Consider the following 24,524-nt stretch of genomic DNA (forward strand, 5'->3'; position numbering starts at 1 on the left):
GTGCTGTCAGGGTCCAATGGCCACAGTTAAGAGCCCCACTTCTAAACATTACAACAGATGAATAGGGATATCACAAGATGCTGGTGGTGATCTCCCAAAAACAATGCTGTTCACCAGTGTTCCCACTGTATAGTAAGATGAATTGTAATAAGTCAAGTATATGTACAGCCCTCACTGATCGTAATGAAAAAATCCATGCGTAGGGTTATTATAATAACCAGGCCGAGTATGTTATTAAATTAATAATAATATTCAGATGCCATCTTCCATCCATTTCAGTGGCATATGATGTCGAGTGTGTTGTGCTTACAATAATTTTAGGAATTCATTTTTTTCCAAGTTCAGGAAGCTAACAACATGAGCTTTTTGCTTTGCACGTCATAACCTTTTATGTTATCGCTTGGTGAGATGAGGTGAAGACCCAGAGGCCCATAAATGGGAGACCGGAGGCCTGTGATTATGTTTGCACTGACCCAGTCATATCCAGCTTTACAGCATGCAGCACTTCTCACAAAACAACTGCACTCTGGGATAAGAGACACAGTGTCGCTTGTTCACTTGAGTCAGGTTAAATCTCTCTGGACTAGTGTAATCCAGAATGGGCATATTGAATTCAGTGATGCTACAGTGATTTACACCAGCTGAGGTCTTCAGTTGCTTTCCATTTATTACCTTCCAGTCTTGCCCTGCAGATCAGAAGAACATGGACACAGGTTCTTCTTTGGGCTAGGGCTGCTTTACACTGCACCGGTGTTGCAAAGTGGCCCTAAAGCCAATGTAACCAGCCACAGGAGGCTCCAGTCTGCTTAAGGGGATCTTCTAGTGGCATAAAGCTATTTAATGAGTTCTGAGCTATACCCCTCCTGCAGCCAACAGAAGGGTCAAGACCTGAGTAGCCTGGGACTTCCTGATCCCCAGGTGCCATGAGAGTCCCTTGGAGCTAATGGCTGCTGGTATAATGTAGAGCAGCCTACAGATGGCTGTAATTTACACCAGGAGTAGGATGACCAGACAGCAAGTGTGAAAAATCAGGACCGGGGGTGGGAGGTAATAGGAGCCTATATAAGAAAAAGACCCAAAAATCGGGACTGTCCCTATAAAATCGGGACATCTGGTCACCCTAACCAGGAGACTGGCCTACCACGCAGCTGTCCCAGGACCAGGTGAGCACAAAAATGTCTGAGGGCCAGCATTGCACGTGCATGCACACACACACACACATCCCTTCCCAAGTCATGCTATGTACTTCGGTCATGGGTCAGCGCTGTGATCTCATGTCACTGCAACATTGTATTGCATAAAACTGACATAACATGACACTGTCAACTCATGATGCAGATGAGATTTTTCTTATCACAGTTCCATCTGGGTTTGTTTTGTTTTTTAGTCTGGCAGCATGCTGGACTGAGCCATCACTTTTGGGAACTGTCCTGAAGAAGTCATGAATTGGGGCTATCCTCTACTCCTTCACCCCGCAGTGCAGATTGCAACATGCAGTGACTTTATAATGGGGTGAGGATATCAATTCAGTATAATTTAACTCAGGAAGCAGATTTAAACTGCTTGCTTTTTGAAATTATTCAAGGAAAATACGTTTATGAAGGCGCACCAGGAGGTGCAGAATTGGGCCCTTTACATCTTTATCTTTGAAGACATGGCATCCCTACTAGCCTACAACAGGATGAAGATTCGCAGCGTTGATGTATAATAACCATATCTCACTCTATTACAGGTAGTTCGAGGCCATTCTGCATAAACAGTATGCATTGCTTTGTGTCTTAATCTTTAAAAACCCCAAATGTCTTGGTTGCAGACATATGTTAAGGTTTAATGCATCTCCTGCCATAAAAGTGTTGCTCAAAACTAATGAACAAATGAATGTTTGTTTAATCCCCTTTGTGAAAATCAAACAAGCTTTCAACAGCTATTCATATATTTATTGTCAGATGTGAATCATCACTTAGGTGCTCTGCCCTGTGCCATTAGCAGTTAATGCTCATAGTTTCACAGCATTAATCCACCTGTTTTTTCTTTTTTCCCCCAGTACCAGCTACAGAAAGGATCAGTGTGGAGAATCCTGTTTTGTCACTGGCAGAATTGGCTCTTCTTCTGCTTGGTCTTGGCAGTAATGACTATCATTCCCCTTGCAGTCTATCGAATGATGGTAGCTTTTAAGGACCCTCCACCCAGTGCTGTATTCCATGCAGCAGCTGTGTGCTTTGGAGTTCTCGCAGAGACTCTTCTGATCAAGTGAGTACAGTCCCTTCCCCCTTCTCTCCTTCCCTCCCTTGCAAAAAAGTAGGGGGAGCGGGTGTTAGATTCAGCAGCACCTGAAAAGTTCCCAATAGATTTACCCCTTATGTTAAATAACAAGTTTTAGAAGCGACAAATTGTTACTCTAGCATTGCTGGGTGTCATTAAGGTTGCATGTCTATGCTTGTTTAATTTTAATTCTGCCGTTAAGCAAACTAAATGCTTTTTTTCTGTCTCAGTGGGGTCCACCCAGAATAGAGAATGAATACGTGTTTCAAGGTTGTGTAACTGAGGGGTTTTTTTTTGTTTGTTTGTTTCATTATGAGGAAGGGATTAAAAATTCCTCTTAGTCAGTACTTAAAATATCAAAGTCATTGTTTAATACCTTTGAGTCATGGTACAACTAATTCAATTGCATAGGGTAATGCAGTTTCTTGGTATGTAAAACAGAGATAGTACAGAGAAGTGATTGTAAAGTTGAATAAACACAAACTTAGTTTCAAAGTCTGAAACTTTCTGATGGATGCTTTTATAATGATCCACCACAGCAGCTCTTCAGCAGGGATAGAACCCGGACCTTTAGTTCCACCTCCACCACCTAAGCTAAGGGAGTAACACTATTAGCTGTTAGCAGTAGTAGACTTTTATCCCTTATGTGGTACAGCATGAAACATCTAGCTGTCCAGGGAACTCACCCTGAGTATCTGAGGCCCACAGGAATTTAAATCCTGATATTGGCCACCTCTTTGAAATGACCCATCAGCAGCCACGGGCCTAAACCAGAACTTCACATCTCACCTTCTGTACCTCCTTCCACCTTCCCAACGCACGCACTGACAAACACAAAGTTTGGATCCATATTTTTGTCCATATCTGGTTCTGAACTTTGTAACATAGGCTAAACCAGAACATTGAATCCAAACATTAACCCACCCAAAATTCATGTTCAGTGCCAGACCCAAAATTTGTGAGTCAGGTACACCTATAATTTAAAAACCATGCTGTGGCAGAAAATGCATATGATCATGAATTCCTGCTTGGATTTAACTTTTCCCCCAAATTAAAACAAGCACACTAACACAATTATCTTGAAGCCACAATGGTCGTCATTAAAATGTTGACATTTAATGTTTGAAACTAATTAGCATTACCATGGAATTACAGGTATATTAAGTGTCCTAACAATAATTACCTTCAAATGGTAATTCTGATTTTAATGGCAACCACCATATTGTAGGTGATTGCAGTCTGAGGGTGAAGGAGAGAGAATAGGAAGGAAATTAGTCTTTAATGAAGCATCTGAACAAGCATATATATATGAGAGGAAAAGCCGCACAAAAATAGAAAAGGCTAACTATACGCAAGTGCTCGTGAAAGTTTCTGATGAGATAAAAGCTTTAGAAACAAATGTGAGTTTAAAAGTGCATTTGAAAAGGTATGTACTCACATTGTGCAGCACAACAACAGTAGAATGCTAATAACATTTAATTTCCCTTGACTTCTAACCTTCTTAACCTGCTGTAATGCTAGAATGGTGCTGTAAATCAAAATGTGCTGTATTGTATGGTGAACATGTGTATTGAATCATTCCAGACTGCCTGGTGCTTTTTAAAAACAAAACTCACAATAGTGTTTGTGCTGTTTTTTCATTTTTCATAGACCTTTCCTCTCAATCATTCTGCAACTGGTTAGCTGATGTGTTCAAAATACAATATAAAAAAAGAGGAGGGGGAATTAGGAGGTAGAAAAACCACAGCAGAAACTACAGCACAGATGAGTAGGCCAAAGTATCCTTGACATTATTTTCCCCCTTGTTATAAGTGTTATTCCATTTTTAAAGAAAAACAAATTGGAATATTGCCGGGGGTCTACTGAATCATTAGTAAATTAAGAATCTGTTTTTAATAACATTTAACTTGTAAATAATGCATTAATTGATTAGCTTGAATGTTAGAAACTCTGGCACTAAATGCGTAATGGAAGAAGTGTTCTGTTGGAGGAGGCTGTATGGTAAATGTAACAAATTAAATATGACAGTTGATATTTGTGAAAATGGTGATATAATTAGAGGACACCTGCAGCTGTTTTCCAACCAAAACAACAGAAATTAAACATGTATAAAGGATGTGTGCCACATTTTCTCTTGGCATATTTCTTTTGTTCTCTTTAGGGTTTTTGTTAGGAGGTTTTTTTTTTTTTTTTTTTTTTAATTTCCCCTACCTTTTGTCAGATCATATGTCTAAACAAGCAACAAGTGTCTTTGTCTGATACTATGGTTTATTGGCTCTATGTGATACATCCATCAGACTAAAGGAAAAGAACAAGAATCTTATTTGCTAAGAGTTTGAATTTACTAACGAACATGATGCATACCCAAGCATATTATAAGTATGTAAGCCTAGATATGGTCAAGCATTCCTACCTGTAGAGTTCTTACCTGTGGGATTATCAACTGTGTATTTATTTCCCCTTTGTTGTCAAGGAGGATTTTTTAAAAGTGTGACAACATAATATTGAACAACCATGCGTAAGTATTTTAAATGTAAATGTGTAGTTTGCACTGTATGTGTGTGAGAGAGAATTTGATGTTGTTTTCTACATTTCATGAGGGTCTGAGTCCACATTTCCAAAGATGAAAGCAGAGCATTAACTCCCTGAACCAACCCCAGCTCACATTACTGTTAAAGGAGTGGGAAATTTTCGTGCATATTCATTGACGATGGTCCCAAAACATAAAATTAGGATCTGGATACAAAGTTTTTCAAAGTTCAGGAAGTATTTGGATCCAGTGATTTTTTTTCATCTTAAATATTCACTCTTCAGTGTGCAAAAGTAAGTCCTATTAAAGGAAATAGAAATTAAACTTGCACAAATGGGAGTCTCTGGACTTGAGTTTTCTCTGAGTTACATCAATGTAAATGAGAAAAAGCTCCATTCAGGTCAATGGAATTCCACTGGTATTGATACGTGAGATCACAAACAGGTCCTATTTGACCCAGAGCAACAAGAGAACCAGAGCAGATGTGCATGTGCTATTCATGCTGTGAACATTTGAGTGCTCTGTTCATGGAATGTGGTCCTTAGAGCTAATAGATCAGATATTTCATCATAGGCATTACATGAACAACATTACAATACCAATTTCCTTTATTTATTTCCAATTGGTACTAGTTTAACTGAGAACAGAATTGGGTCCAGTGTTTCTGATTTATATACAACTATGTTATGAAATGCCTTGAAAAGGGTTTCATATTTTAGTTTAGCTATAACTTGTAATATCTTAATATTCTAAATTTTGTGTTTCATGCTGTATTTTGTTGAACTAGATAGATATAAATATTCCAAATTATGTTCCCAAGTGAAGAGATTTTGGTGATCTCAACATCATCCCTATCAAGGATTATTTTCAAAAAATAATAATAAAGTGGTCAGGATAACTCTGGAGGCTGGTATGGGCATATGGGTAGCTTTCACTTCTAGGTCATCCCCAATACACATACAACCCAGATCAGCAGTAACCAGAAGTTGTTACAATGTGATGGTTGTCAGTTGGACTATGCAGAAGGAACTGATGATGTCAGCAGACTGGAGTCCATGTTAAAAAAACAGCACCACGACTGGGACCATTATTGGTAGTCTGAACTTAAATGTCAAGTATTGAATGGACATGGAAACTGGACACTCTTCTTCGAGGCTGGGGAGCACTGGTGGAGCTAGCACTGGAATATCCAGTTCTGTGGGTGAATGGAGGACTGTCTGTCTAGAACTTTCACATGCACTAAATTCATCTAAAAAAGAAAAAAGACAAGACACCAGAGTTAGGGTAGGAATGGCTGTCCTTGCTGAGGAGCTCAGCTACCACTGTGTCTGCAATATCTGGCCATTTTCTCCAGAGCTAAGGCACACTGAATAAAGCTATGTGGGGAAAATCCGACTGCAGCACATAGCCAACTGTGAATGCTGTAAGTCTTCAGCATGCCCTTTGTCAGTTGTCAGAAACACAGATATTCATAAACAAAGGAGGAAGGAGGAGACTAAAATTTCACTTTAGAATAAACACTGTGGACATTGATTCGGAATGTGCTAACAGGGTAGGAACCATTTATGTAAATATATGAAACAATCATACTGTGCCTTTGGAGCAATGATACCTTTATTACCGATTTTTGTTTTTATCTTGATGAAGCCAGTGTCAGATGGCAGTTGAGACTGGCTTTGATGACGGATATAGAATGTATTGTGCATGACTCTGGAAGCATGATATCATGGAGACAGATTGCCCAATGGCTTGGAAAATCATCACAGTTCTTTCATATATGGCAGAATTCTGCCCCCAGATGCAAATATAGAAATTTTCTCTATAATAAATTACGGCTTTATTCTATAAGAGCAGTCTCTGAACGCTGTTACTTTGGTAATGTTTCCTGTAAAATAACACAACCATTATGTAGTACTCTGTTCTACACCTAAAATGTCTCCGTTTTCAGGCTTGTGGGGCATGTGTGACACAGTTGTGTATAGTCACTTTAGTCTTGTAATGTTGTTCATGTAATGCCTATGATGAAATGTCTGACCTATCAGCTCTGAGGACCAGATTCCATGAACAGAGCACTCAAATGTTCACAGCATGAATTGCACAAATGCACATCTGCTCTGGCTCTGTTGATTCACACAGTTTTACAGATGCATCACCAACGTCAAGTTTGTTTTGTGCATCATGTTTGCCACCGTTAATGTTGATCTCATTTGACATTATGCTGATTAGTAATGGGCAATGGTACCCACACAAATGTATTACAAGAGGTTCATCAGTAACAGAGAGTGGTTGCCAAAGGATATTGTGTCAGCAGCCCGGCTGCTTGAACACTAGTCATCATCCTCTTTAGCATGAATGGGGAGTCAGAGTCCCACTGGGATAAGCGTCTTCTCCCTTAGGTCAACAATGTTGTTTGTCTGCTTTTTTTTCATTGGGCTTTTTCATTTCTTTCTGTCTTTTTCTGTTGATGCAGGGAAGACATTGCTCTAAAATTCATAATAGGAGATGGTCTAGTAACACAGCCATATATTAATTTCATCAAGAGAAGTAAGGAAAAAATTTTCTTCTTGGATCCCTACTTCATATGGGGCCCAATCGTGCATCCTCGACTCCTGTACAATTCCCATTGAAATCACTAGAGTTTTGGCAGACTAAAGAGTGCAGGATCAAACTGTATTTTTTAAAATTATTCTGGCTCTACTTTGTGTTTTTCTGTGCTTTCCCTATGGGCCCATTTGCTTTCCTGCTTCTGTTTCTTGCTCTTTCTTTCTGACCTCAAGACCTGGCCCTATTCCTTTAAGTGAAATTAACCTGGTCTACTTTCTGCCTTACTGCTCTCCTTGTCTTGCTCTGCTCTGGTATCTGTTGAATTCTGTTTTCACTAAGGAACAAAATGGGGAAGTCTCTGCAGGCTTTAGACAGAAATCCCTGCAGACTGTGCTTTAAGTTTTTCATAGATTTATTTTAAAATTCATTTGCATATAATATGACAACATGTCAAATAAGTGCTAGCCATTTGACTTACAACCTGTGCACAAAAGTGCTGAGTATGACAGATACTTTTCAAAGTTGTATGTGCAGGTATGCTCCGCTTCTGGGTGGCAGTGGAAAAACACAGGCAGAGAAGTGAAGCTGTCAAGTCTGGTCTTCCTTGGTTTCCCTGGAAGACTTCGTGTGGATTTCAGAGGCTATGTATTATTAGTTCTCAATCCTAACTGGAAGGATGGCCGGTGCTGAGTCAGCCGGTGCTGAGTCTTTAACAAAGATTCTTTGTTAACAAAGAGTCTTTCTCCAATTAGGTATTGTAATGAAGTAAGTGTGAACAAAAGCAATAACCACAAAATCCAAATAAACAGCCCTTCCTTTCTCAAATACTCAGCTTTCGTAGCCTTGTGATGTCATAATTTCATTTGTTTTCCAATCACCAGCAACTTTCAGGAAAGCCAGGACCTAAAGTTCCAAGGTAACAACCAAGCAGGCAAAATCTTTTTTTCAACAAAAATCTTTTTATATATACCATATTATGCGGGACAATTGTAGGTGCAGAGAAAGGGCTTGCTCCATCTTCCATTATCTTCCATTTGGATTGGACCTTTAATCAAAGGTAATTACATCACATGACATTAGGATCTCAGTAGTATTGCTGCTTTCTAGGATATTTTGCAAATTCCAAGCTCTCTGTTGTTCCATCGCAAAGATTCAGCTGTCACAGTGTACATGAATATACCCTGCCCTGTTTCTCTGATCTCCCAAAAAAACCATTCCCAGTCAAATAATATCAGCAACAAAGTTCTGAATTTCAAAGATTATTTGGGACTACTAAAATGCTAAAAAAAAAAATTAACCATCAGGAATCATGTCTTTTAAAAAAAAAAACAAGGAAATTAAATGCAAATAAGTGATGTGGTTGTTGGGGAAAAATCAGGTAATGACAAAGTTTGGGTTCCAAAGGCAGTGTTAGTTAACTCAGCTGTGTAGCACATACGTAGCATTTCCTATTTCTATTTTTCTGGTTGTTTAACCCATTACTGCTGGTGTTTGTATACAAATGTGTATCATTAAAATATACAAGAGATGCAATTTATAAGAGCTAAAAGTGGTGCTACAATCTTAGCTTTGGCATTTCTTGCCCTTTATGATTTCCAGGGGCACACTTTTAGAAAGGTGCCCTTCAGTTTGCCTCTGCATATTTGTACCTCTGTGCGAGTGTCAGGTACTCAGACTTGTGCCCACAGTGCATTTTGCAAGCACATATTTTGTTGGCACAATTTGCACCTGCCAAAAAGGGGGCAAGGGCTAGCCTGGCTAAAAATATACCCCTGACTCTGCAAACTTTAGTGTTGTGTTGACATAGTTTTTAGCAACAGAGAGGTACTGATCTAGATGCAAACCTGTAGGTTGAAAAAAAACCACAAAATGAAATTAATACAATACCAGGACATAAGGAAGATGTGCTGGCTTAGTTAAATAAGGCACAACTGGTATTATTTAATTAAAATCTAGAGTGCAGCTGTTAGGGGAAAATCTAGCCAGTTTTAGACAGAAAAATCTGCCTCCATGTTGTGTTTCAGCATCATTTTAACACTATAACTAGACTATGAGAGTAAAAGATAGGGGTTTGTTTGAGGGCGTGGGTGTACGTGTGTGTGAGAGAGAAAAAGAGAGAGAGAAACAAGGATGGTGTTCAAATACTATATAAAATACCCTTTCCTACTGGAGAGATGGAGAAAAAATAAAATTACACTAGGCCCTCTAAGCTCTGCTAGTGCAGTGAGTGCTCTGAGGCTGAGGATAATGGAGTGAGGAGAGGTCATGAGGAGGCTCGCATGTACGTACTATCCATAGCAAGGTTCCCTATCTCCAGTATGAGGTTTTCACCACCCAGTTATAAACATTATACATCTTACAAAGGAAAACAGTTTTGTTTGCCAAGTGAGAGATCATTTCAGCCAGGCAACATTTCTGTTTTCTCCAAGAATGAGAAAGATACTTTTATTTTCTATAAAAAATAGTTACAGCTATTTGCATCTGTGCTGTTGCAAAAATTGGGCTAACATCTTATTTTACTACCTGCAGCAGAGCCATTTCAGCGCTTCAGAGAAATCATGCTATTTATTAGACTTGCAGAAAAAAACTTTTAGAACGTTTGATGAACCTAGACCATTACAAAAACTAAGGAAACTTTAACTTGACACCCTCCGAAGATTTGGTGGTATTGTTTTGCATTGTTTTAGTGAATATTTATACAACACTAGAACTTTGTATGATACTCTATAGAGAGTGAAAAAGGCACAGGTCCAACCAAGCCCTGCTCTGAGCAAGTAGAGGGCAGCTACCTCTAAGACACCCTTCTGCTCTTCCAATCCTGGGGTTGGCTGTGGTTCCCCAGCATAATTTAGAGCAGCCTAAGTAGGACATTCTGCTGGCTGGTGATTGCTGTAATTCAAGGTGCTGCAGCTATGCCTCCTATGTCCCAGTGTGTCCCCCTGCACCAAGCAGGGCCAGCTCCAGGCACCAGCTGAGCAAGCTGGTGCTTGGGACGGCAGATTGTTCAAGGCGGCATTCTGCCCAAGTCTAGGGCGGCACGGCCGCTTTTTGTTGTTGTTCTTGTTCTTGTTCTGCTCCGGCCGCCCTGTAGGGGGTGGCGGCGCAGAGAACCAGAGCGCCCTGCAGGGCAGTCCTCTTCCTTCCCTCCCCACCGACCGGAGCGGAGCCCTCGCGGCAGGAGGCGGTGCAGCGGGAGGGGCCGCGTGGCAGCACCCCTGCTGTAGCCCTGGCCGCCCCCTTCTCTCTCTCTCCCGCCCGCTCCTTCTCCCTCTCCCTCCCCCCGCAGCCGGTCCCCCTGCACCCGCACTCCGGCCGCGCCACAGGTTTTTTGGGGTTTTTTTGCTTTGCCGTTCTGGCCGCCCCGTTTTTTTTTTTTTTTTTTTGCTTTTTTTGCTTGGGGCGGCCAAAAAGCCAGAGCCGGCCCTGGCGCCAAGGGTAGGTTCTGGGAGCCGATGACATTGAGCCAGCTATACCAGATTTATGCCACCCATTTAAATTCTCAGGAGAAAAGTTAAAGATAATATGAGTCACATTGGGCTGTGAATTAATCCTAGCACTAGAGCTATTCATAATTAACAGTATTTTTGTAAGCTTTTTGTTTTGTTTTGTTTTGTTTTCCATTATTGGTCCGGCCTCTGTGTAACATTTGATTGGGCACCATCAGTCAACTGTTCTTTCCCCTTTCATCCAGAAATGAAATTAATTTAACCATAAAACAAATTCATTTGCCTGGAACTATTTTTGGATTGTTTGTATTATTCCTATGTTATGACTATTCACACCACCAGAATTCCATCTATATGAACACTTGGGAGCAAAACAAAATGATGGGTTCACTGACCTTTTGAACCCCCAGCCTCTTCTCCACCTCCTTATCGGTCTGAGCAGCGAGGGCACTGGGGCTGCTCTTCTCCCCTCCCTCGCAAGGGCCATCGGCGGCAGGGAGGGAGAGGAGGTGGGGCTCGACGCAGAACGCTGGGGGAAGAGGCGGGGGAGGGGGAAGCTTGGCGGCCAGCGGAGCCTGTCCTACAGCAGCAGCCGGCAGGACCAAGCTTGCTTCTGCCCCCTGCTCCCACCAGAGAGAGCGATAGGTGAGGGGCGGAGAAAAGTGGGCTGAGCCAGACCCCAGCAGGCAGCAGTGTGCCATTAAAAATTGGCTCGCGTGCCGTCTTTGGCATGCGTGCCATAGGTTGCCGACCCCTGACCTAGAGTGAAATGTGGGGAGCAACCGGAGAGGAGAAGTAAGATGTAGACAAGGCCAGGCCTGTGCAAAACCTTAAAAGTGAGAGCAGTGAGTTTGAACAGAAAGGGATGGGGAGTAGTGAAGGACCTCGAGAGAGGGCATCATTGTCAGAACTGGGGAAAGGAAATTACTCCACCCACACACCACCTCCATTGTCTGTAGAAGCAAGAAGACACAAACTTAAGGCTGCCTCTCGACCCTCACCCAGCCCTTTATTATTAGGATCTCAAAACAGATAGGGTCAAATTCTTCCCAGGTGTAATTCCATTGACTTCAGTAGGCTTACATCAGGGATGACTTTGGCTCTGCGTGACTGTACAAGCCATATGCACTGCAATTGCAAGGCACGGCAGATTGAGCTAAGGCCAGAGAAGGAGCCTGTACTCTGCATTTCCCTGATTTGGGGGATTTAAATTAGACCCTTGTGTTGTTTTTTTCAGGCCTATTTTTGTATTTTATACAATCTCACGCTGCCTAGAACTTAGTTGTTGAAATAGTCACACAACTCTGCATTGTTTGGGGAGTAATACATGGTTTTCCCCAGTGGCACAGTGATAGTCTTGATCCGCCAGCCTCCTGCTGTCCACTGCCATTGTGTCTCACGGTCACTGAGTGGCCTGAGGTGTAGCTGGCATTCATGGACCCCCTCCAGTGCCTGTAACTCTGAAACTACATGACATCTTAACCTTTATGAAATTTCTTCAAGACAGCATTTAAAAACACCCAAATCTTTCCTGACCTTTACATTTTAGTAGAGGTGTTTTTTTTTTTTTTAAATTGATGTTACAATATTTTTTTTCTTAGTTGTGGCATTTTTAAGCTAGTTCAAGGGGAACTTTGCTTTCCTTTTCCCATCCTATTTGAGGCCAATCATTAATCATGGAAGGAAAAGCACTCCAGATTCAAACCTGACTTTATAATGTTTTTATGTTTGTGACATTTTATATCTATCAGTTGACGGGAAGTTCTATCCTTTTCATTTGTAATCTGCTAGGTTGTAATTTGAGTCTAGATTCTGAGTTCCTTTTTAACCTCCCACAGCCACACCAGTGCAGGTTTTGCCATGCTGCTCTATGGAGAAAGTAATGATTGTGTGCCAGTGAATTCGTGGGGATTGTTAAAGAAATTGCTAAAGAGCTTCAATGATCATCCAGGCTAAATCCCGAGGAGCCTGATTCTCATCTCACACTGTCGGAAATCAGGAGTAACTCCATTCAAATCAATGGAACAGATTCTGCAATCATTTACACCGCATAAATCCAGAGTTGCTCCACTGAGTACCTTAACTGAACTACTCTGTAAAATGAACATGAGAGAAGACTTAGACCCAGGGTTTTTACTCAAAGATTTTAAAATTATAAAAAAAATTGGGAACTTTAAAGAGAAGCTTCCCACCTGTTTTTCATGGCACTTGCTCTTTCTAATGAAACTAGGAACTGCATATCTCACAGCGCAAACCATTGTGCGGTGAGACCTGACTTTATGATTAAGAGAAACTTTCCATATTCTCATATATTCCTTATCTACTGTAATCTCATAAAATCTTCCATGATATCGAACAATTATAATATTTAAGGCTTGGATTCTAAACACTTTCCAGTGGTGCTATTGAATTTGTAAGTCACTTGCTATTTATTTTTGTTGTGTTGTTTTGTTGAAACTCTAGTATAGTTCTTGTTAAATCACTGTAGGCAAGAAGATTAGTCCTGATAAATATATGTAAATAGGTAGAGCTGGGCAACATTTTTTGTCCAAAATTTTTTTAAGCATAATAGGCAGATTTGGCGACACCAAAATATTTCGTGAACTTGTGTTGGTATCACTGAATTGTTCATGTAAAAAAAAAAATCCAAAAAAGTCAAATTGTTGCATTTCAACATTTGCAAAATGAAATGTTTTGATTTTTCGGTTTAAGATGTCTACTGATTTTGAAATTTTCTTCGGTTTTATTTTTAAAGATTAAAAACTTTAAAAAATTCTCAGTTGAAACAAAACAACTTTTTCTGACTTTTTTGATTTGCTGCAAATTTCCAAAAAAAATAGTTTTCTGTTTAACCCAAAACACTTTTTTTTCTCCCAATTTTTTTGGAATTGTGAACCAAAAAATCCATTATTCACACAGCTCTACTCTCTAGTCCAAAAACTGAAGGTCACTTCAAAGCTGCTTGGTGAAGGAACCTAATCCTGCAGACAGTGCAGTTATTGGCCATTATTTCTGAATCCAATTGTCAAGAAAGGGAAAGTTTATGGGGAAAACAAATGCTGCACTTATTACTGTGATGCAACATTCATAAAATATATTTCATTGAGGGGGGAGTTTACACAGGGGGTAATGAGATTTTTTCCTTTATGCATTATTTATAACTGCTTAATCCAGGTGCTGTAGGTTATTTTTTTTATTCCTCAGTTTCACCGCTACAAAACACTTCAGTATTTCTAATTTATTTCTGCTTACAATACAGATGTTCTCAATTGTGTTTCTAACGACATTTCAACTGTTATGATTGCTTTTATTTGTTTGTGTCAGTGTATAAACAGGGGTTGAATGTGCAGTGTACAATAGTTAGGTTTCAAGAAGCTTGTAAAAGCCTCTAGTGATTTAGTTATCAACAAATTAAGCTATGACTAACAGTAATATCTTTATCATTAGTCGTTTTAATCTTCAGATGAGTTCCCTGCAGTTTATATGGCTCTTATATCTTCACATAAAGGTTTCATCTTTTAAAAGAGCATTTTTCAAGATGACCATTTGGAAACAACATTTGGAGGAACATTTGGGTTGCGTCCTCTAACTAAATTTCCAAGCTGTTAGTAATGGACTAAAGAAAACGTTGTCTGCACTGAATACTAAAAAGCTATAAGTAAGAGCCTTGAAGGTTATGTGTAAATATTGACATTTTTATTTTATTTAGCATACAAAAGTGAACTTGCAGTGTTGCTTATCTTGATAGAAAGCGACGACCGTATCTGCGTCATGAGATGTATTCCTCACACTTCTGATTTACAGGAGGTGTTCTACCGTTTTTCAGTTGAGGGTTTTACGATATCCCTGATTAGACCACAGAGATTTGGGGAATGAGTGTTCACATAGGAACATGTCAAGCAAATAATAGAAGAAATTCCTTTCGTCTTAAAAGGTCATGTCACATATAAAAACTTGGGTTCCAACAAACCCATTAAGATCCTTTGCTGAGAGGTGCAATGGAACTTTAGGGCATTCAACTTCCAGCAAGTTCAGGTCCTCAGTTCATCATAAAAGAAGCATAGGCCAATAACTGCAACACAACATTGCTGTCCCTTGCACCCAGCCACACTGCCTTTCCCCTCACGTGTGAATGTATTGTCATGTCTTTTTAATTGGAGGTTACTACAGGAGCTACAGGGAATTCCCATATTTTCCTAAAGCACTCAAAAATAATACAAATGTACAAATAATAGTTTGTGGTTCTTTCCAGGTGTTATTTACACTAAATGCATTAGTATATGCTAAGTGATAAGATGTTCATTGCCCAGATTTGTGATCCCAAGGCACAAAACATAAGGGGTCCACAATATTCTCAATAAATCAGAAAGCCATAAGATCCTTGCTGTTCGTACAGAACTGGATCATTGTTTCATGAATGGCACTTTATAGTCAGTGCTTAATTTGGAATGAAAGAGATGCCGGGGCTCAAGCAATTAGATGCTGGGGCTCAAGCAATTTTTTTACGTTCAGAACTGATATGAGAAGCTCAGAGGTGTCAGGGCTACGAACTGCCAAGCCTAGAGGTGCCGGGGCTCAGCCCTGGCAAGCTCGGGCACAAATTAAGCACTGACTATAGTCATGAAAAATGCCCCAGTAATGACTAGGGAACTCATTAGTTCTCTCTTTGGAACACGAGCACTATCAGAATTTTTTCTAAAGTATTTTCTTCCTTTTTCTTAACACTCTTAGTATTAATTCTCTTTGTTCCTGCACGAAACCTGGGCATTTCTCTTGCTTCAGCTGCCTATCTTTTGTGCTTCTCCAGGGGGTGTAATGGAGATTTTATTTATTTGCATATATGAGAAGATGGATTTAATAAATTGCAGTATCATAAATTTCATTTTTTGGAGGGAAGTATCACTCCCTTTGTGGTAATTTAAGGCTGTACAATCCACATAAATGTTGCCAGTGTCTTCAATGGATACCTTAAGAACTGGCCTATAGACCACACTGACTTTGATTCTTCCTATTATTTATCAAAAACCTTACAGTCCCCCACAGCACCCCAGGGTGCCATAGGGCCCAGGTGGGAAAACCTTCTCAATAGGTGGAAGGCTATGGTAACAGAGCCAAGAGTTAGCTCAAGACCAGGACAAGGAAGTTGATCTTATGCACTTTACCTGAATGGGGCCAGGCTTGGCCGTAGACATACTTAGACATATTTCTGGCAGCTAGTGCCAAGTGTGGAGCACAGATGTAATTTGCTCTTGTTAAATGTACCCTGCTCACAAAACAGGCAGCCATATGCTGCACTGGCTGAAGCTTCTAAGAGGCCGTCATCAGTGCTCTCAGGTAAAGCACATTGCCGCTATCTAGTCAAGAGATAATGAAGATATAGCTGAATGTGATGAAGGCAAAAGGCTTAATTCCTTGGCCAGCTGCAGATGGTGAAAAAAGGCATTTGGGGCCACTTTGCTAGGTAGGACTCCATGGGTAGAGATGAGTATAACTAGAACCCGAGGCTGTGACCCACTTAACAATGGTAGTCAGCCTCAGCTTCAAAAGCAGTCACGGATTTTGTCAAAACAACGAGGAGTCCTTGTGGCACCTTTGAGACTAACAAATTCATTTGGGCATAAGCTTTTGTGGGCTAGAACCCAGAAACCTTATGCCCAAATGAATTTGTTAGTCTCACAGGTGCCACAAAGACTCCTCGCTGTTTTTGCTGATACAACTAACACGGCTACCACTCTGAAACCTGTCATCATGCAAGGCACAGATTTTGTCAGTTTCTCCAAATGCTTTCTCTTGCCAATCAGCATCACCTTCATGTTATCTAGAAAGAGCCTGGGCCAACTGGCTTGCATCTATGCCTTATCTCTGCCAGACACAAGGAAGCTGTAGTGTTTGGTTTCAGTAGAGTTTGGTGTCATCAGGATATCGATGACACTGTAGCGCATACCGATTCCCATATCACAGATATGTTTTGAACAAGAGGGGTGCCAGTACTGTGATACTGCACAACCGAGGGCATGTCTACACTGCCCCAAAGTTCAAATTACAGGGGCGTGAATAGCAGTGTGCATCAAAGTGCTATGCTGTAACCCTCCCATGTGGATGCTGTGGGCATGAACTGAAAGGTTCCTAGTTCACATGAATGTAGTCCTCTTTGAAGAGGAATACAGTAAAGCAAAGTAGGAATCTTTTTGTTTGCACCTACACGGGGGAGTTACAGCAGAGCACAGACTACTCACACCTCTGTACTCTGAACTGTGACCAGTGTAGGCAAGACCTGAAAGCCCTTGGGAAGGAAAATTAGTTACCTATTACCAGCTTCTGGGAACTTCTTGATGGAAATTAGCAGAACTACCATTATTTCCTCCCTTTGCCATGTCAAGAGCACCACGTGGTGAACAGCATTGAAGGCCACTGAAAGATACAACAGTATTAGCGAGGACATCTGACTTTTCTCCATTTCCATGCAGAGATTATCAGTGCCCATCACTACAGCATTCAGGTCTGAAACCTTATTCATGTTCATAAAAGTAGAGGATGTTAGATGTTCTTGAAGTTGGCCTCCGACTACCATCTCAACGATCTCTCACAGAAAAGGGAGGTTAGGGATCAGCCAATCAGTTAGTGACATTAGCATCAAGAGGTAGTTTCATGAGAAAGGGTCAGAAAACTCCATGTTTGCAAGATGCTAGCAATGAAGTCAGTATGTTTAGCCCCTCCGGCCTTGACATTATTACCAAGCTCTTTGAGAGGCCATCGCGGAATCTTGGCAATATTCTTTGGACCTTATGTTCTCTTGCATCAAATGCTAAAACAATAAGTTATATGTACTTTGTTTTTTTCACGTGATTAAGTGAAACCTAGGGAAATAAAGAGAAATCTGTAGCGGAAACATGTGCCTATTATAGATGAACCCAAAAGCTCTGATTCTGATCTCACACTGGTAGAATCTGGGAATAACCATCATGAAGTCAAGTTAATTGCACTGGTGTAAAGCCAATCTAAGTGAAATCAGAAACAGGCCCGAAGTGTTGTCTGTTTGTTTGTTGTAGGGGCTGTTTTTGGTTGCTTGGTTGTTTTTTTATCTGCATTTGTGAGGTCTAATACTATGTTGGAACTGCTTCTGCATTCTCTAAGATGAATCTTCATATAGAATTTACTCCAGGATCACCATGGTGCATGTAAAACTAATGTGCCATTACTGGAGAGATTTGAATTCTGCCAGCTGTGAATGACATACATGAAGTGATGCTGGATACCGATGTAGCAAACTAGTGAAGTCCCGCTTATATTTGTTGAATAGATTGCAATGTAAATATGCAGCTGGAAATGTACTGACAGTAGCTGAACTGGGTGCAAATGGGTTAGAAACATCAATTGGTCAATGCATATAAAGTTTTTGGTTTTGTAATTTTGCAAAAACTGAAATTCTTATTTGTTATTTATCTGCTTTCAAAATATAACAAATAGTTCTATTGCCAATAACTGAACACCTATATTTATAGCACACTGGCGCTTTGTAAGTGTCATTTGTGTCATTATCTGCATATGTTCTAGCTTTCCTAGAGTTATAGAAATGTTATAATTATCACTAGAACTGTGTGATCAAGGAGATTAGATTTTTCAGTGTGACTGTTTTCTCAAGACATCCTGACTGTAGTGGAGTGACTGTGCTGACATTTGCACAGATGGACAGATGGTGCCTGGGATATGTCTGGTTAAAATGCAGACTTGAGGAGCCTAGTTGAGAAAGCTGAGCTACTGAGTTTCTAGACTAGTTGCCTGAGTCATAAGAAAATGTAGCCTGCATTATCCTTTGTGCTAGATGTAATGGAAAACATAGTGAACCAGAGCAAAACAGGGCTATTGCTAAAACATAGCTTTTGGCAGAAGGCTACAATGATTTTATATCAGATTTTGGTATGCTTTTGTTCCATACCTAAGTAAGATATCTTTCCTGAGGGGTTCTCAGGCACTAACCTAAGCTGTTATCCATTTATGCACATAAACAGAAGGAGGCAAATTTATCCATGAGTCCAGCTGGCTAAACATACATACCAATATATTACATTTGATAAATTACTCCTTGTAGTTGAAAAGCCCACAGTGTGGAATTCGCATCTTGAAGATGGGGGCTAGATTCTGATATTAATTACACCAGCGTAAATTGTAAATCCAGAGTAGCTCCCTTTACTTTAACTCTCCAAGTCAAATTCATCCCTGATGTAACTCCAAGTCAAATATGGCTGTGTGCGTCTGTTTCTCCCTTTATAAAATACATTCCTACCTGTCAGGCATGGTCAGTGTTCATACAGTGTTTTGAAAAGTATAAAGCGCAATATAAGTGTGAGATATTACTTTTATTATGACCCTTTAGTAGTAGATATTTATAACCTCACTGGCTGTCCTAGCTATATTTACTTCTGTACAACTTTGTGCAAATCACATGCTACTCCAGAAATCCTGCTTTGAATCACATGGATAACAAATTATTGAAATGGGGCATTGAGGGAGTAGTGACAAATTCAGTCATCTGTGTAAAACTCTCTTGACTGTACCTACCCCTTTTCATATGTATCACCTATTTTTATAAAGGGAGAAACAGACCAACCTGGCCACATTCCTATGGGAAGTGAGTTTTCCATCATCAGTCCCAGCAATCTTCAGTGGAGTTATGCCATCCAATAATCTGATCCACCAAGTCCACAGTCAGATCCTAGTTATGGAAGATTATGCTGAGCCACATCGAACCACTCACTGAATTCAGGGCTAAGAACTGTCAAACCTTATCTCCTCACACTTAATACCATTACAACTAGGCCTATGTACCAGAATTTAGAGCAAGCCACCACTAATAGCAACTGGGAAGAAGAGAGTGAGGAGGAACTGGATTTGGCAACAATTGGAGCACAGCAGGTTTCAACAGTTTACTTTGGAAAGTAATTGTTCACTAAACAACCATGATTTAATTACACTGGAATAATCCCAGCATTGGTAACTTTTATTAAAAACAAGGCTGTGCAGCAGTTACGTAAACATTGTAGTGCTTTTAGCTGAGATTGACTGTTCACAAACCATTCAGTCACTGCACGATTTTTGAGGGCTGGACTTTTAAGTGGTTTCTCCTATTTCTTCTACATCAGTTTTAATTGCTAATAAATTAAACTTCCTGCAGGAGGAAGAGTAATGTTATTTGGTTTGCACATAGGCTGCATCCATCACCCTGGTGGATAATTAACAAGGAAGATATAAATTCTAGCACTGCAAATTTTGGGACCGATCCTGCAGCTCATTCACTCCAGTGGAGCTACTCACATGAGTAATGGCACCAGCAGAAAGCCTCAAAGTGGTATTTGGACTGACAAAAACTATCCTGTAATAAATAATCTGTGTTAAGACTTAGAGCAACCGGTCTTACATACTATATTAAAGCTAATGGGCCTGATTCAACTCTCACACCAGTGTAAATCAGGTCCAGTATCTGTTTAAAAAAACCTAATTATGACATTTCTTAGTAGTTGGGAACTAGTTCCCCAAATCTGAAAATGTCTTGCTACATTAGTGCTAGATTTGTGCATTATAAATAAGTCTTGTGGACTCCATGGGGTCCTCTCCTAAACATGTACCATAGTGATTGCTAATGGGGCTGCTTTTTCTTCCTTATGCAGCCTGTCTTCTCAGGGTGATGTATGCTTAAAACCATTGACTTGGGGCATTCAGGATAGTGCCCCATGAGAAATCTATATGCCCCATAGGAAAACCTTGTGCAGCTTCTGGGCATCAAACTGGTTAAGTAACGCTAATATAAGGGGATTTGATGTTCTAACTTTAAATATCAAGGGAGCAATACCTGAAAGAACTGAGGTTGAAGCACTGTACTGAACAATTTCCTATTTATCGTAGACCATATATTTAGTAACTAATCATCCAGTCTAATAATCTAAAATAGTATTTGACAAAAAGGTCAAGTGTTTAATATTGGGGCTAGGAGAGCCATAAAAATCTATAAGGAATGAGCTACTTGGAACAGAAAGTCAGACCCAGTGCCCTGCTTAGTCATTGTATCTTTCAGTTCCTCCTTTCATTCTATAAAAATGTCTAACTCTCTTAAACTCAAATTATTCCATATGTTTACTACTTTGGGAGGACATAATTCTTCTTGAATTCCCCGCTGATTCTTCAATCCTGGATTCTTAGATCAAAAGGTTTTCTCTCTTAAAATTTTCTGGAGCTTTTCAAAATGTTTTAATGTTTTATGGAATAAACAAAGTTCTCACAAAAAGGAAAAGTACTTTGATTTTTATGGAAATGTATTTAGAATGCAATTAAGGGGATTTTAAAAATTCAGTAATTGCTTTACAAAACTTCTATGTTTCAAGTCCTTTGGCCAAATGAACCTCAGCCAAAAGGGCTGGAGGAAATGGGCTACATACAACTCCCACACCAGCTCTGAATTAGTGCATCCACTGGTTAAAATACAGGACTATACATCAAAAGTGCTTGGTTCTCTTCCCTGGTCTGATGCTGACTCATTGTCTCACTGTAAAATGGGCTTAATTCCGTACTTAAAGTACTTGGAGATCCTTGGGTGGATCTGTAGATATACGCAGTATTAATCTTGCTGTTGCACTCTCTTAACTCTGTTTCTCTGATAATGTTCAGAGTCTCTGTTCCTCATGACTCCCCACTTGTTACCAGTTTCCTTTGTTTCCACCATCTTCCTATCTGTTTCTAGGGCTTCCTCTTTTATTCTTCCTACAGGATCTCACCCTCTGCTATTGAAACATTTAAATCTCACTCTCTACAACTCCCTGGAGAAGAAACTGAAAGAGCGAATGCTTTCAATTATCCCACCAACAGGTTTCACCCATTGTAGAATAAGTGATCATATAAACTCCTCTGTGGAACTTACACTTGTCAGTTATATGGTGATCAGAGGGTTTCCCTGTGTTCAGATTTGCAATATGTACCTCATTCACAGTTATATGTTATAAATAGGAATACTTGGGAGGACAAATAGAGAAGCAACTGTTAACTCTGCTGAGCTCTTTGTAATGGGAGATCTTTTTGGATCAATGGACTGAGAAAAGGTTCATTTTTTTTTCTTAAAAAGGGATTGTCCCTACCGAAGCAGAACAGCTGGCATTAAGAGGCTGATCCACTCCCATTGCAGTCCCTAGCCAAACTCCCAGTGGTGCAGAATCAAGCCTTCATTAAATCTATGCCCAGCCTGTGAAATTTAAAAATGTTTAAAGTGAATTTAGAAGTATGGACTTGACAAGATATATAGAAGCAAGTGTAAAAAGCAAATCAAACTGAGTCAAATTCTGATCTCTATTAGACTGATATAAACCTAAAGTAGCTCCACTGACTTCCATGGCATTATTCTCCATGCACAGCAGTGTGACGGGAAGTAAAATTCATCCATAATCTTTATCTGTTGTAACCATCTTGCTCCTTCCCTTCCTAACTGCTGCACTATTATCTAGTGTTGTTACTCTCAGTGTAATGTCTGATTTAGATGGTGAGCTTTTTGGGGAGAGTAGCAGTCTTCTTATATTTTTAAGAGCTGTGTACACCTAAACTACCTACATTACTGTATAAATAATAAAGAATGCCAATTTTTGTGATGTGCCCAAAACCACCACTCCCACGTCAATTAAGGCCTACGCATTTATCATTCCCTTCACATATGTATTCACTCCAAGATAAGGACATATACATGTAAGCAGAACTATTCAGGCAAAAGCTCTTAGAGATAAAACTTTGTAGTGTCTTAGGTAAGATTTTGATCTCCAAAATCAATGGAATTACTCTGGGACCCAATCAGGCCTATATACTATAAAGTGGTTGGAACGCTTTTGCTGGGTATCAGAAAAACCCAAACTACTTGTGCTAAGGAGTGAAAGAAAATATTCTAATAATGGATGGATAATTGAGTGATGCATTGCATTTGACAATAAAGAAAAATGTGGATGTGTCCTCATATGTAATCTAAAAGTTACTCGAGTGAGTGAGTTGTTTGTATATCCTTTCTAACACTTTGAGTTATATCAAAATTCATGATAGTTATCTTCATTTTTAATAGTTAATGAATGATCAGTGTAACATGTTGGAATAGGAAATGCTAGATGATTCATATTAACTGTTATGAAAGTTTTTCAAGGTTTGAAAGGTAGAAAGAAAAGTGAAAGTTGCTATATCATCTACACAGTATTTAAAAGCTGAGACATTTCTACATGTGAGCGATGAGAAATTTTGAGTAACACAATTTGTCAGATGGTCATATGGTTTGATTTTCTGAGAATCAGGTTGAGTCCCGTTGTCCTGCATTTGTATAAGTTCTCAAACAATGAAATTGTTCTCATGTAAATTTCTTTTGATTGAAAGTCATCCTTTCATAAAATTGGTGTTACTGTATAAAGCTATATTTTTTCCCTCCGGTGGAAGATGCTTTGTAAAACCAGTGTTTTATGTTCTGTATTAGAACTAATATAAAATCCAAGATGTAAAAGTGAGTCATTAATCTTACTCAATTATTTATGACTGACAAGGAATCCAGCAACATTGCCATGGAATTCCTATCATGCATAAACCTCTGAGAATCCTGCACTAAACACAAGGCGCCAATTCTCTGCTGGAATAAATGGGCACAGCTCCATTGACTTCAATGGAGTTTCCACAACATATTCCAGCAGAGAAACTGACCCAAAGCAGTTGAGTATACTGTCCTACAGAGACCTTTATTACCCCCTTCAGTGAGCAGAGATTTTTATCACCATGTCAGCACATAGGAGAAAGCAAACTATGATACATGCATGAACATTTCATAAAGCCTCAGATGGAAAGCATAAGCCAACCACTAAGGCCAGGCTCCTCCAAGGTATTGAGGTGTCTAACTTGCAGTGGGAGGATCTAGGCCCGACTACCTGGGGATTGGGAAGGAAATGTCTCTTACAGGTAGGTCATTCTACAGGACCAGTAATTGTTTTGGTTATGTGGTACTGGCTATTAACACAGACAGGATATGGGACTAGGATATGTTCTTATCCAGAATGGCAGTTCCCATGATCCTACATTGTTGTTACATTTTCTAACAGAGTCATTCCTATAGCTCCCTGCCAGCAAGGAAAAGAAAGCCGGAACAGTGGTATTAATACACATGACAATAAAGTATAGAGTTGCTTACAACTGTATTAAAGGAATAGTTATACTCGTGGTAAGAGACTTTTGCCACTTTTTCTATTTTGACTTGCTGTGCAGAGGACATGTTCTCATCCCAATTAGAGCTGTATAAATGTCCTCATTCCCGTACATGCAGCGGATCTGAGTGTGTGTGTTCTGAACATCTTTGCTGTTTCTTTGGGCTGTTTATATGGTGGATAAGAACCACCAGGTTCTATAGTTAGCCAAGTACACTCCAATCAGAGACAGTTCATCTTGTTACAGCATACACATATTTCCTGTACATTTGCAATAAGGGTAAAGAAGACCAGTTCTTTGCTATTTAAAGCCCTTGAAAGAAGAAAGACATACAGCAGTTTAGATTACCAGCAGACTACAATGTACGTTGCATAAAAATGTCAGTCTTAATGGCAAAGTTCAGGATAAAACTGTGTCAGCTAGTTTAATCATTTGCCATGAAATACCAGTTATCTTAATCTTACATGCAGTCTTTAAGTCGGCTGCATATTTTTGTGTAATTGAATCCTGACCCTAAAAGGGAGGAATCAAGGAATTTGCTT

General features: G+C 39.8%; 1 protein-coding gene across 1 annotated transcript in view; it reads left to right on the top strand.

Annotated features, from left to right (window-relative positions):
* The window catches only part of LOC117881893, a 190,362-nt gene that overhangs the window by 161,716 nt on the left and 4,122 nt on the right, over positions 1 to 24,524 (top strand). The window contains exon 4 of the mRNA XM_034779691.1: positions 2,045 to 2,250. Within this exon, the coding sequence (XP_034635582.1) occupies positions 2,045 to 2,250 (206 nt within the window). The remainder of the gene's footprint in view (positions 1 to 2,044; positions 2,251 to 24,524) is intronic.

This window comes from Trachemys scripta, chromosome 8, assembly GCF_013100865.1.
Source record: "Trachemys scripta elegans isolate TJP31775 chromosome 8, CAS_Tse_1.0, whole genome shotgun sequence".
Classification (NCBI taxonomy): domain Eukaryota; kingdom Metazoa; phylum Chordata; order Testudines; family Emydidae; genus Trachemys; species Trachemys scripta.